The 15,184-nt window shown below is 44.0% G+C and overlaps 1 protein-coding gene across 2 annotated transcripts in view; it reads left to right on the top strand.

The window, feature by feature from the left end:
• Window positions 1-15,184, top strand: part of OSBPL1A (oxysterol binding protein like 1A) — a 242,792-nt gene that overhangs the window by 31,569 nt on the left and 196,039 nt on the right. For both annotated transcript variants that reach the window (XM_012445007.3, XM_064379326.1), the window contains exons 3-4: window positions 4,072-4,157; window positions 5,461-5,535. In XM_012445007.3, coding sequence (XP_012300430.3) covers window positions 4,072-4,157; window positions 5,461-5,535 — 161 coding nt within the window. The remainder of the gene's footprint in view (window positions 1-4,071; window positions 4,158-5,460; window positions 5,536-15,184) is intronic.

Below are 15,184 nucleotides of genomic sequence, written 5' to 3' on the forward strand. Positions count from 1 at the left end.
GAAGGAATGCTAGGTTAGAAAGAATCAGTGAGGCCGGGCATGGTGGCTAACTCCTGTAATCCTAGCACTTTGGGAGGCGGAGGCGGGCGCATCACCAGGTCAGGAGTTCGAGACCAGCCTGGCCAATAATGGTGAAACCTGTTTTTACTAAAAATACAAAAATTAGCTGGGTGTGGTGGCTCATGCCTGTAGTCCCAGCTACTCGGGAGGCTGGGGCAGAAGAACTGCTTGAACCCGGAAGGCAGAGGTTGTAGTGAGCCAAGATCATGCCATTGTACTCCATTCTGGGTGACAGAGTGAGACTCTGTCTCAAAAAAAAAAAAAAAAAAAAAAAAAAAGCCAGTTAGTAGAATGGGATGGGGAAAGTGAGGGAGGCAGTAGCTGCCAGGGAGCACAGAGTAGGGAAGTTTCATTTGTGTTTTCTCGTTAGGTGGATGAGACCCAAGTGTTTACTCCTTCCCATCAGCAACTAAAGCGGGAGAGGTTGAAGGCAGGGAAGAAAGGAGCGCCTGAGAAGCAGGAAGGGATGGGCTCTAGGATCCAGGAAGAACAGTTAGCCTTAGACCTTGGGAGGAAAGTTTAGCAGAGTGCCTATAGATATAGGTGGGATGGTTGATTTGGTGCTGGAAGCTCAGAGAATTCTATGAAAGCTTCTGTTTTCTCTGTGAAGCTGAAGTATGTCATTTGCTAAGGTGGAGTTGTCTCGGTAAAAGGCTTGAGGAGAATAGTGAAGGACTGAATTACTTTTCATTGGAATATACGAGAGATGCTTGGACAGGGCCTTATAAAAGAGCCTTCAGCTAGTGTGAGATTCTGACTTTACGGTGTGTAAATCCACAGGGCTCTGTTGTTTTTCTTCACCGTTGGTTAGCAACCTAGGTGTGGCTACAGAGGAACTGGGCTCTTGTACTTATCAGGCTTTCGAGTTTTTTTAGGCTGCTTGACATATATTACAGTGAAGCCAAGGTTTTGAGGATATGATAAAGAAACGTTGAAGTGAGGGATTAAAGAATAGGCACTGCATTTATTGAAGGATGTGAAGATGGAGGGTATTTACATATCTGAAAGTGATTAGGCCTGGTGTAGTGGCTCACACCTGTAATCCTAGCACTTTTGGAGGTTGAGGTTAGAGGATCACTTGAGCTCAGGTGTTTGAGACCAGCCTGGGCAACATGGTAAAACCCCATCCCTACAAAAGAATCCAAATATCAGCCAGGTGTGGTAGCGCATGCCTGTGGTCCCAGCTACTTGGGAGGCTGAGGTGGGAGAATTGCTTGAGCCCAGGAGGTCAAGGCTGCAGTGAGCTGTGATTGTGCTACTGCACTATAGTCTGGGTGATAGAGGGATACCCTGTCTCAAGAAAAGAAAATGATTAGAGCTGGGGGTTGGGTAAGTTGAAGAGAAAGTCTAGGGGATAGGCTAGAAGGTTGGGAGTGCTTGGGAAACTGGCCTGTGTTCTAAGTCCAGGGGCGATGATGGCACCCAGGCTTATGGCTCTGGCAGTGGGTCCCTGACTTAAGCAGAGGCACAGTTGTGAGAAATGAGGGAAGCTGAGAAATTGAGACCAGGGTACTGAATAGGCAGTCGATGCCCTGAGGATGATGGCAGGATTTGCAGCGGGCTGAAAGACTGTGCTGCCCAAAGTTATTTGGTGAGGGGCAGGCCACTGGGAGACTGGCAGATGGTAGCAGAGAAGGCATGCATAAGAGCTTTGGCTTAATGACAGAAGCCTCGAAGGAGGAGCTGTCACGTGAGTGGAGAAGTCATCAACCAAAGGCAGTAGTGGGTTTTTTGTTGTTGTTTTGAGTCAGGATCTTGCTCTGTTGGCCAGGCTGGAGTGCAGTGTGCAATCACAGATCGTTGCAACCTCTACCTCTCAGGCTCTGGCGATCCTCTGCCTTAGCCTCTGGAGCAGATGAGACTGCAGCTTTGCACCCCCATGCCTGGCCAGTTGTTTTATTCTCCATGGAGATGGGGTTTCTCTATGTTGCCCAGTCTGGTCTTGAACTCCTAGACTCAAGCATTCTGCCTTCCTTGGCCTCCTAAAATGCTGGCATTATAGGCATGAGCCACCATGCTCTGCCAGCAGTGGAAGTTTTGTTGTGGAGGTTCACGTGACTTCTGTTCAGTGAGGTACAGTGGGGATTGGGGGACCCCACCTGAGGAATAAGGGGGAATCCTTGTCAGGATGAGCTAGGTTTCACTAAGAATAGAAAGCAAAAGACAGGTTCAGTGAAAGAGACCGAGGCTTTGGGATTTATTGACTGTGTAATAGGGGTTCCACAGGGCACACACTTGAGAGGAAACACATGTAGGAGTTTGGGTAAATGGCAAACAATCCCAGGGACACTGTTGGCAGCTGCAGTCCCTTGGAGGGTTGTTAGAGGCCTGTTGTGGGTGTGCTGAGGTTGGTGACCAAAGTTTCTGTGGGTTCAGATCTTAGAATCCAGGAGCTGAGGGGAGTGTGTCATGTAAGTAAGGTACTGCAGGCCACAGTAGCTGTGAAACCATCGCTCCTTCCCTGCAGTGGCCCTTGGAATAACATTTTCTTGGGCTGTAACAGCCCCATCAGGGCAGGTGACTTTGTGATTTAATAGAGCTGTGTTCTCTACAGTCTGATTGGGAATTTGGGAAAGCTTTTGGGCTATCTCAGCTCTAAATAGGGCCCTCTGTATCTTTGTTACTAAATTGAATTAGTAGTTTTCGTTTTTGCAACACTCAGTTGTTTATGCCTTTCCTCAGCTCTGCTGCTAGGATCTGACACTTGATTGCCTTAACTTCGGTCCTGGTCTAGTTGGACTCTTTCACCTTGGTAACCCAATATCATCATGAACTGAGACTTTATCTGAAGTCAAAGATTCCACTTTCAGGCACTATCTGTAGAGTTCACAGCTTTCCAGATTGTATTAGTCCATTTTTACACTGCTGTAAAGAACTACCTGAGACGGGGTGATTTATGAAGAAGAGAGACTTAATTGACCCCCAGTTGCTCTGGCTTACCAGGCAGCTTGACTGGGAGGCCTCAGAAACTTACAATCGTCGTGGAAGGTGAAGGGGAAGGAAGCACGGCTCACCATGGTGAAGCAGGAGAGAGCGAGCGAGCACATGAAGCGGGACGTACCACACACTTTCTTTTTTTTTTTTTTTGAGACAGAGTCCTCTGTTGCCAGGCGCCAGGCTGGAATGCAGTGGCGCGATCTCGGCTCACTGCAACCTCTACCTCCCAGGTTCAAGCAATTCTCCTGCCTTAGCCTCCTGAGTAGCTGGGACTACAGGTGAACGCCACCACTCCCAGCTAATTTTTGTATTTTTAGTAGAGACTGGGTTTCACCATGTTGGCCAGGATGGTCTCGATCTCTTGACCTTGTGATCCGCCCACCTCAGCCTCCCAAAGTGCTGGGATTACAGGTGTGAGCCACTGTGCCTGGCCGTACCACACACTTTCAAACCATCAGATCTCATGAGAACTCACTCATTGTCATGAGAATTGCAAGGGGGAAATCCACCTCCATGATCCAATCACCTCCCACCAGGCCCCTCCTCCAATTTGACATGAGGTTTGGATGGGGACAAATCCAAACCGTATCACAGGTGCTGCAGGAAATATTCTTTACTGACTCCTGATGTGGTACAGGTGTACAGAGAGTTGCCATGCACTGCCTTCAGCTGCTCCATCCACCCTCCTGATACAGATTTTCAGAGAGAGTTACTTGTCATGAAATTTGTCAAGAAAACCCCTCTTGACCTGATGATGGCAAGATGATTAAAGACTTGGAGCCCTAGAGAAGAAGCTGCTGAGATCATCTGGCTCAAATGTAACCCCCATTGTGTCTCCCTGTACCCTTTTAGAGGTGAGGCCATCGAATCAGAAGGTGGTACCAGATCTTGCACCTTGTGCGTTCTCGTCCTTTACACCCATTCCACTTTATACAAGGTCACATATCTTGCCTTTCACTCTTCAGCAATGCATTGCAAAGGAGAGTATTGAGGTAGCTTGTTATGGAGAAGTTAATTTTGTTCTAAAATTGCCTAGATATAATCTAAAAATACCTTATATTTTTCCATTTTTAGGAAGAAGTAAGTCTAACTTGGGCTGGACACCTCTACATCTGGCATGCTATTTTGGACACAGACAAGTGGTCCAGGATCTTTTGAAGGTCTATTTATGGCTTTAATTTTTAACGACTACAATGAATATTATTGCTATAGAAATTTTAAGATGAAAGTCTTAGAAAAGCCACCTGAGTCATAGTGACTTATTTAAAGCAATAGTTCATCATTCCACACACTTAATTAGGTTAGCCTGATTAATTAAAATTGCATGTTTAATCAGTAGATTTTTATATTACTGGCTTTTAAAAATTACTAAAGTGGGCATATTAATGAAGATTTTATTTTCAGTTTTATGAGTGTGACAGTTGAAAAAATAACCAAAGCGCTCCTTAAATAATTAAAAAATAATGTCAATACACATGTAAAAATTAAAAAGTAAAAAATAATGTCAGAATCTCTTAGCACTGTATTTAAAGAGAATTGAGACCTCATATTTCTTAATTCTGTGATGAAACACTTCTCTCATACCGATATTTCTGAAATTGGGATGCATCTTACAATTCATCTGTACATTTAAATAATGGCATCTTTTTTCTTGAAAAATTATTAAATTAATAATGGAGGAAATGTGGTATATCATTCAGAGATCATTCTCCTTTTTTCAATATGACTGCTTCTAAAGTAGAGTGAAGGTATGTAGATTTTTTTTTTAATTGAGACAAGGTGTCATTTTGTCACCCAGGCTGGAGTGCAGTGGCACAGTCTTGGCTTACTGCAGCCTCGACCTCCCAGGTTCAAGTGATCCTCCTGCCTCAGTCCCCCAAGTAGCTGGAGCTATAGGCATGAGTCACCACACCCAGCTAATGTTTTTGTATTTTTTAGAGACGGACTTTCACAATGTTGCCCAGGCTGGTCTCAAACTCCTGAGCACAAGTGATCCACCCACCTCAGCCTCCTAAAGCGCTAGGATTATAGGTGTGAGCCACCATGCCTGGCCAGGGTATATAGATTTTTAATGAAAAATATCTTTTAACTTTTTATTCTTCTACTTATCAAGTAGATTTTTACCTTTCATGAAACCTAGATATATACACTACTATATATGTGTGTGTGTATGTATATATGTGTGTGTATATATATATATGAGATGGAGTCTTGCTATATTGCCCAGGCTGGCCTTGAACTCCTGGGCTCAGGTGATTCTCCTGCCTCAGCCTCCCAAGTAGCTGGGACTATAGGTTCACACCACCGTGCTGGCTTTTATTTTTACCACAAATTTAAATTATTATTAGTAGTGACACCTATACAATATTAACCATTTTAATTTTTTAAGGCTTTGATATATTTTGAAGGAATTGTTTTCACCATTGTATGTTTCTTGATATTTAAAGTGGTCATGTTTACTAGGCTGGTGCAGAAGTGGATGTGTTGAATGACATGGGAGACACGCCGCTTCACCGAGCTGCCTTTACAGGACGAAAGGTGAATATCATTTTGTGTTCAATGTTTATAAATGAGGTATTTGGAAGAGCAGTTACCATTGTTTTCTCTATTATAACCATCTAACCAGCAATTGGAGAAAGCCACACACAAAAATGCACACATCAGCACTTTGCGTCAAAAGGCCACAGGATCTTTGAGTCGGACAGTGAGGTCAAGTATGAAGGTCATGGAGACCCCCACTCTGCAGCATCCCAGTTAGGAGATCATTCAGTTTCTGCTTGTGCACTCCAGCAATGGGGAACTCTTGATTATTCTTTTTTTTTTTTTAAATAGCTTTATTGAGGTATAATTTACATTGCATAAAATTCACTTGTGTTATTGTGAAATATATATTTGGTCTTTGACCTTGTACAGTAAAGTACAGAAAGATAACTGGCAACCCCTAGGTGGCTTCAGGATGGGGACTGCTCACCAGAAAGACCAAGGCAGGACTAGGGGGTTGGGACTTTCAGCCCAACTTTGAAAAGACTATCTTTCTGCATTGTATTCCCTTGATACCTTTGTTGGAAATCAATTGACCATAATTTAAATGTTTATTTCTGGATTTTTCTTTTTTTGAGACAGGGTCTCACTCTGTCACCCAGGCTGCAGGGCAGTGGCACAATCTCGGCTCACTGCAGCCTCTGCCTCCTAGGCTCAGGTGATCTTCCCATCTCAGCCTCCTGAGAAGCTGGGACTACAGGTGCACGCCATGATGCCTGGCTAATTTGTTGTATTTTTAGTAGAGGTGGGGTTTTTCCATGTTGCCCAGGCTGGTCTTGAACTCCTGGGCCCAAGTGTTTGCCCATCTCAGTTCTAGGAGGTCCTGGGTAGCTGAACACTTGGAGGTTCTTGGATGATCACGCCCCAGGGAGGATATGGGTGCTGTGTGCCCTTCCCCTATGCCTTGCTCTATGCATCTCTTCATCTGTATCCTTTGTAATATCCTTTATAATAAGGCACTCCCAAAGTGCTGAGATTACAGGTGTGAATAATTAAGTTTTGATATTAAACAGTGTAAGTTCTCCAATTATGATCTTCTTTTGAAAAGTTATTTTGGGTATTCTCAGTCCTTCGCATTTTCATATAAGTATTGAGATCACCTTGTCAACTTCTGTAAAAACACCTATTGGAATTTCAATAAGGATTGTTGTGTTGTCTTGAATCTGTAGGTTAATTTGTGGAGAATTGTCATCTTAACTGTATGGATTCCTCTAATCCATGAACATGAAACCTCTTCATTTATTTAAATCTTCTTTAATTTTGCTCAGCAACATTTGAAGTTTTTTTTTCTTTTTTCTTCTTTTTTGAGACAGGGTCTCACTCTGTCACCAGGCTGGAGTGCAGTGATATCATTGTGGCTCTCTGCAGCCTCAAGGCTCAAGCAATCCGCCTACATCAGCCTCCCGTGTAGTTGGGACTACAGGTGTGTACCACCATGCCTGGCTAATTTTTGTATAGATATTTTCAGAGACGGAGTCTTGCACTGTCGCTCAGGCTGGAGTGCAATGGCACTATCTCAGCTCACTGTAACCTCCACTTCCTGAGTTCACACGATTCTCCTGCCTCAGCCTCCAAAGTAGCTGGGATTACAGGCATGCGCTACCATGCTGGGCTAACTTTTGTATTCTTAGTAGAGATGGGGTTTCTCCATGTTGGCCAGGCTGGTCTCAAATTTCCGACCTCAGGTGATCCACCCACCTCGGCCTCCCAAAGTGCTGGGATTACAGGTGTGAGCCACTATGCCTGGCCAATTTTTGTTTTTTTTTTGTAGAGATGGGGTTTTGCCACGTTGTCCAGGCTGGTCTCGAACTCTTGGGTTGAAGTGATCCACCCACCTCTGCCTTTCAGAGTGCTAGGATTACAGGCGTGAGCTACCACTCCTGGCCTGATGTTTTCAACATACAGATCTTGCAGTCCTTTTGTTAAATGTATTAACCAGCCTGGCATTAATCTCTGGAATCTGGAGTGAGTCTGGCCAGCTAATATCTCTGCTCAGTTAAATAAAAAAAAAAACAAAAAAAACAAAACTTAACAATTAAAAAAAAATTGTTTTTTTAGAGACAAGTCTCACTATATTGCCTAAGCTGGACTTGAACTCCTGAGCTCAAGTAATCCTCCTACCACAGCCTCTCGAGTAGCTGGGACTATAGGCATGCATAATCGTGCCTGGCTTTCAGCATAGTATTTTAGAGTTCATTCCTGCATCTGCATAGCTTAGTGGTGAGCCATATTTGGGCAGCAATAGGCTCCATTACTCAATCCCCTTAGGCTTCTGTACTCTGTCCATGGATCTGTGTGGAGGCTGGAGGGTGCTTTCACAGTCCAGGCATTTCTCACTTCTTCCTCTGCTCTGACTTTTGCAAGTCCCCCTCTCTTTTCTCCTGCAGATGTGTGGAGTTTCCAAGCAGCCTGGGGTGCCTGGGAAGCTTACCTACTCCTCCAGTTCCTTCGTTTTCAGGGTTGTCTTGTTTTAGGCTGTTTTGCCATTTGCCTATGTGGTAAGCAGAATCATGACCCTCCAAAGACATTCACATCCTAATCCCCAAAACTTGTAAGTATGTTAGGTTACACAGCAAGGGGAAATTAAAGTTGCAGATGGAGTTGAGATTGCTAATCAGCTAACCTTAAGATAGGTTAGGACACTTGAGCCCCCCATCTCTACCAAAAAAAGAAAAAAATCAGTCAGGTGTGGTGGTGCACACCTATAGTCCCAGCTACTTGGGAGGCTGAGGTTGGAGGATCACTTGAGCCTGGGAGGTTGAGGCTGAAGTGAGCCATGTTTTCACCACAGCACGGCACTCTGGCTGGGGCAACAGAGTGAGTCCCCATCTCAAAAAAAGAAAGAAAAAAAAAGAGAGAGAGAGAGAAAGAGAGAAGTGTAATAAAAGAGAGATGTGCCTATGAGGGAATGTCAGAAAGATGCAGTGTTTCTGTCTTAGACACTGGAGGAAAGGGGACTGTGAGCCCACGAATGTGGACAGCCTCTAGCAACTGGAAAAGCAAGGAAATGAATTCTCCCCTAGAGATCTTGCAACACCTTGATTTTTCCCAGGGAGACCCATTCTGGACTTCCCAAACACAGAACTGTGAGGTAACACATTTTCTGTTGTTTTAGGGCACTGAGTTTGTGGTCATTTGTTACAGCAGCAGTAGAAAGCTCATACACGTTAATGGAAAAGCAGCCTCCTGCTAGCAAGCATGTAGGTGTTCTCATTTGTTTCCTGCTGTATTTGCTACTTTTACTGGGTTTTTGCCTTTTGTTTTAAGTCAGTTCCTCTGGCAGCAAAACTGCTGGGTTTCACTGGCAGGCCTGCCCTAGTCAGACTTGTTTGGGGAAGTGGGGAGGAGTAATAGCCTGTGGCTAGAAAGCTAAAGACTCCCAGTGTTCTTACTCCAAGTTCCTGCAGTTCCTCTGAAGTAACTGCCTCTCAGTTTGTTTCTTTAATGGATATCCAGCACCACGAAATGGTTCGTTCTGATAATTTTGTCCAGCTTTTTACTCATTTTTTCAGGAAAACAGTTCTCCTTTCATAGGTAAAAGTTGCTTCACCCAATATGAATGATTTTTGATTATTTAAATAATATGCAAAATTAACTATGGCATTGAGTGTATTTCTTGTTTATTCCGATTATTGTCCATAGCCCAACATGATACCTAAAGGCCATTTCGTAATCACATGATTGGAAGCTTTATGTGAATTTATCACGAGTTAAAGAATGAATTTATTATTATATTGTTTCACACTTTTCATTATTCTAATGTCTAGATTTAACTAACTTTTAATACATTACCATGAGTTGATTCTGTATGTGCTAAGGATGTTTGAATTAGTACATTTTATATGACTCTCGTCTATTTGTTATAAATTGATACTTATGAACCAGATATGGAGTCTTAACATAAGCTGAGAATAAAGAACCTTTTATAATAAACAATAAATGTTGTGGATAATTTCTATGTTTGACTTTGTGGGGTTTCAGATATGAGCTGCAGATGGCTCGATTTGGGATGTGAACTACGTGCTGTTCCTCTTTATAGCCTTGTATTTCTCATTCTTTTCTATGTACCTAAGAAGATTCTATTGTCATCTATTTCCACATGGCCCAGATCTATCCATTTAAAGTGCTACTCAAATGTAATCTCCACAAAGTCTTTCCTAACATGTAGCTGGAAGGAAACTCCACTCTTCCATATTTCCTGGGCACAGTACAGCACTTTCATTCATCTTCTACCTCGTATTAGTGTTATTTTTGTCTGTGTCTTTTTTTTTTTTTTTTTTTGAGATGGAGTCTTCCACTGTTGTCCAGGCTGGAATGCAATGGTGTGATCTCAGCTCACTGCAATCTCTGCTTCTCAGGTTCAAGTGATTCTCCTGCCTCATCCTCCTGAGTAACTAGGATTACAGGCGTGTGCCACCATAGTTTGTATTTTAAGTAGAGACAGGGTTTCACCATGTTGACCAGGCTGGTCTCGAACTCCTGCCTTCAAGTGATCTGCCCGTCTGCCTGCCTCAGCCTCCCAAAGTGCTGGGATTACAGGAGGAAGCCACTGTACCCAGCCTGTTGGCTATGTCTCAACTCTGCTACTAAGTTGCATTAATCTTGCTAGCAAGGAATTAATCATGTCTTGTTTTTTGTGTCCTCCATGAGCACAAGTTAAGTTTTACCTCCCTCTCTATAATTACCTGGATCAAATAAGATCATTTATCTATGCTCAGCTCTTTACAGATTTGGCCATTTCTGCTATTTTCTTGAACTTTGAACATAAGACCATACTAAATTGGACCTTAGTTTGACATGAACATCAGTATATATACAGTAAGTCCTCACTTAATGTCAATGGTAGATTTTTGGAAGCTAACTTTTGGATAACCGATGTATAAGGAAACCAACTTTATCATAGGCCAATGCATATAAACAAGAGTTGAGTTCCCACAGCATAATTCTGGTTGCAGAAAACATCACTGCCAGGCGTGGTAGTACATGCCTGTAATCCCAGCACTTTGGGGCACTGAGGCAGGCAGACTGCTTGAGCCCAGGAGTTCAAGACCAGCCTGGGCAGCACAGTGAGACCTCACGTCTACAAAAATAAAAATTAGCCAGATGTGGTGGCATGTGCCTGTAGTCCTAGCTATGTGGGACGCTGAGATGGGAGGATCACTTGAGCCCAGGAAGTTGAGGCTGCAGTGAGCTGAGATCACGCCACCGCAGTCCAGCCTGGGCAGCTCAGTGAGACTCTGTCAAAAAAGAAAACAAAATTACACTTCTAAATAAAGAGCAAACACTTCTAATACTAACCATTGAAATAAATGTGAGCTATTCACACTTTTAGAAAGATTAGTAAAAACAAGTCAGTTAATTATTTACCCATTTATTCCAGTTCAGGTGCCAGGGTGGCTGGAACCTATCCTGGTAGCTCAGGGAGCACAGGGGAATGCAGGCCTGGACAGGATGCATCTCGTCCCAGGGCCGCTCACATACAAACCCACACCCACACTGGGACAGTTCAGATATGCCGGTTCACCTGACATGCACATCTTTAGGGTGTGGGAGGAAAAGAGAGTACCTGACATACCCACATGGATTCCAGGAGAACATGTGAACTCCACACACACAGTGGCCCTCTCCAGGAATCAATTTTTTTGTTTTTCTCATGAATATTGCAATGAAACGATATTGAAAGAAACGTGTATTTTGAAGATCTGCTGTATTCTGTTATCTTTTTTCTTAGAAAATAACATTTAGCTGAAGTTACATGATTGTGTTATATAGGGAACATTTAAAAATGTATGTGCTCAATATCTAAGCATGATTGAATTATACAAAAAGTTTAACTTCTAATTGTTCTCATGAAAAGAATCAATTTATCTTACTCCTATGTGATCATTTACCATGAATATAATTTAAAAATACCTTATGATCCTGTGATTCATTTGAAAAGGGATTCGGGGCTGGGTGGGGTGGCTCACGTCTGTAATCCCAGCACTTTGGGAGGCCAAGATGGGCAGATCACGAGGTCAGGAGTTCAAGACCAGCCTGGCCAACATGGTGAAACCCTGTCTCTACTTAAAATACAAAAATTAGCCAGGTGTGGTGGTGTGTGCTTGTAATGCCAGCTACTTAGGAGCCTGAGGCAGGAGAATTGCTAAAACCCTGGAGGCAGAGGTTGCAGAGAGCCAAATTTGCACCACTGCACTCCAGCCTGGGCGACAGAGTGAGACTCTGTCTTAAAAAAAAAAAAAAAAAGGCCGGGCGCGGTGGCTCAAGCCTGTAATCCCAGCACTTTGGGAGGCCGAGGCGGGTGGATCACGAGGTCGAGAGATCGAGACCATCCTGGTCAACATTGTGAAACCCCGTCTCTATTAATACAAAAAAATTAGCTGGGCACGGTGGTGCGTGCCTGTAATCCCAGCTACTCAGGAGGCTGAGGCAGGAGAATTGCCTGAACCCAGGAGGCGGAGGTTGCGGTGAGCCGAGATCGCGCCATTGCACTCCAGCCTGGGTAACAAGAGCGAGACTCCGTCTCAAAAAAAAAAAAAAAAAAAAAAAAAAAAAAGGGATTCAGTTTATTATAAAGCACTTAAGTTCTTATCCTCTGGAATATTTTTAAAATGCAGCTCCCTGGAAGGACACAGTGGCTCACGCCTGTAATCCCAGCACTTTGGGAGTCCAAGGTGGGTGGATTACCTGAGATCAGGAGTTCAAGACCAGCCTGGCCAACATGGTGAAACCCTGTCTCTACTAAAAATACAAAAAAATTAGCTGGGCATTGTGGTGGCTGTAATCCCAGCCACTTCAGGAGGCTGAGGCAGGAGAATTGCTTGAACCTGGGAGGTGGAGGTCGCAGTGAGCTGAGATTGTGCCATTACATTCCAGCTGGGCAACAAGAACGAAGCTGTATGTTTCCAAAAAGCAGCTCCCCAAATTTTGAGGGCCCTTTGGGCTTTTCTTGATACATTAGTGCCCCCTAGTGTTCTTTGGTAAAAATCAGAATACCAGAATTTAAAAATACTGTATTTAGTATTTGTTCCTTACTTTATTTTTCAGATGCAGTTAGAATTCTGAAGTTTTTATGCCTTTTCTAATCAGTTTAAAATAGGGATCTGGTATGTATAATAAATATTTGGATTGTGGCACTGACTGTTTAGCAGAACTGAGAATACTTTTATTAATTTTTATTTATTTAGAGACAGGATCTCATGCTTTTGCCTGTGCTGGAGTGCAGTGGGGCCCTCATAGCTCACTGCAGCCTTGAATGTCTGGGTGCAAGGGATTCTTCCACCTGGGACTACAGGCGTGTGCCACTGTACCTGGCTAATTTTTTAAGATCTTTTGTAGAGACAGGATTTCACCATGTTGCCCAGGCTGGTCTCGAACCTTAAGCGATCTTCCTACCCCAGCCTCCAAAAGTTCTGGGATCACAGGCATGAGCCACCATGCCCGGCTGAGAACACATGCTTCCAGAGCCAGGTGTAGTGGCTTGCACCTATAATCCCAACTACTCAGGAGGTGAAGGCAGGAGGATCCCTTGAAGTCAGGAGTTCAAGGCCAGCCTGGGCAACATAACAAGACCCACTCCCCATCTCTCTCTCTCTCTCTGTAGACAGGGTCTCACTCTGTCACCCAGGATGGAGTGCAGTGGTGCAATCTCAGCTCACTGCAACCCCCACCTCCAGAGCTCAAGCGATTTTCCTATCTTAGCTTCCTCAGGAATTAGGAACACAGGTGTGTGCCACTGTACTCGGCTAATTTTCTGTGTTTTTTTGTAGGGTCGGGGTTTCACCATGTTGCCCAGGCTGGTCTGACACTCCTGGGCTCAAGTGATCCACCTGCCTCAGCCTCCCAAAGTGTTGGGGTTATAGGCGTGAGCCACCGTGCCCAGCCAAGACCCCTATCTCTAGAAAAATCAAAATCAGCTGGATGCATGGCATGTGCTTGTAGTCCCTGCTGCTCCGGGGGCTGAGGCAGGAGGATTGCTTGAGCCCCAGGAGTGTGAGGCTGCAGTGTGTGGGCTGTAATGGCACCACCACACTCCAGCTTGGATGACAGCAAGACCCTGTCTCCAAAATAGTAAATAAATTAAATAAGTGCTTTCTACATTCTGTGCCTCAGAAATTCTTTCTCTCTCACCTAACATACAGAAAATATGTATAATCCTGGGCTTTAGGTTTCCTGGGAGATCATCTCTCATGTTTATGTATTAAAGGCCCACTATCTGTAAAGTGATGTCCAGGTAACTTGACATCTGTTGTTTCATTTGATGGAAAATGACTACTTTGAAATATATATGTCATTTGTTCTAGATTGGTTCTCAGGGAAGCTGAAACAGAGAAGAGTGAGTGGGCAGCAGGTTTATGGAGTGCTTGTGGCACCACACCTGTGGAAGAGGGGTGGGGTGGGAAGGAGTGGGCAGGAGTGGACGAGTCAAGTAGAGCTGCAGTCTCCAGTGATGCCTCAGCCTTTCGCTGTGTGCAAGGCTTTGCAGAAGAGATGATGCTTCAGAGTTATCCCCATTGGGGATGAGAGGCCAGGCCTTAATACCCTGGGATAGTCAGTCACAATACAGGCTGCTCTGGAAACCCTCATCCCTGGAGGTCTGAGCCCCTGAATACCATGCCCTTCTTAAGCTGGAATTGCTGCTCTTGTCCATTTACCATCAAAATTAGGAAAGAGAATACCAGGAGACACCTACATTTCTCATCTGTGTGCTAAACGTGTTCTTCCACGTCCCCATTGTGTACAGCCCTACTTTGTTTGCTGATCAAGTTCAATTACTTCTGCTAAGATGGTGACCGTTCTTGCCTGCTGGTCCTTGGACTCAAGGACCCCAATGTTCAGGTAGCCTTTGGTGCCTCCTAGCATATGAATCAGAGCATTATCCTTAGGTGTGGAATAAGCTGCCCCAAAACCTATTGAAGCCAACTTGGCACTGTGCTCCCTTCTGTTATGGGCAGTGCAAGATGCAGTAATTTATTCTTTACTTGTGAGGAAGTGTGTTGTCATTGCCCAGACCAGTGAACTTCTAAAGATTGACTGACATGGAAAAGGCCCTGATTTCTTCCTAAGTTGTACCTCCCACCCTCTGGATCAGATATGTCTTACCAAGGCTTTGAACATTCTAGCCTCTGGGAGAAGAAGCCTCTTCTTCTCCTGGTTCTCTTGGCATGATGTTATGAAAGGAAATGAAATGTTGGGACCCCATACTCATTTAGTCAAAGTGAAAAATCAAGCTGGGAACTGGGTCACACAAACCTGCCTCCCCCTTTTGCCTAAAGAAGATGGCTACAAGATGAAAGCTACACACCTCCTCCCATATTTTGCTCATAAGGAAATTCCTAGTGAGCAATGCAAATTTATAGCTTATCTTTACAGGTACAGTCAACCCAGCCCACCAGACACAAATACATATCTGATTGTTTTCCTGCCCCATTTTGTCTGTGTTATCTTATGTAGAATGCAGATTCCCTGCATTTTTCTTCTGCCCCTTTTGTTTATGTCATCTTATGTAAAAAATGCAGATTTACAGAGCCAGAAAGAGGCATGAATGACTGTTTTTTTCTACCCCCAACTTACCTGAAAATTGTGTACTTCTCAGTATCCCACCCTTTCCCCTTTAAATTTGGAGTCCTCAAAAATCATCTTCGGA

Source organism: Aotus nancymaae, unplaced genomic scaffold (genome assembly GCF_030222135.1).
Source record: "Aotus nancymaae isolate 86718 unplaced genomic scaffold, 86718_ANA_hifiasm-v0.15.2.pri h1tg000020l, whole genome shotgun sequence".
NCBI lineage: Eukaryota > Metazoa > Chordata > Mammalia > Primates > Aotidae > Aotus > Aotus nancymaae.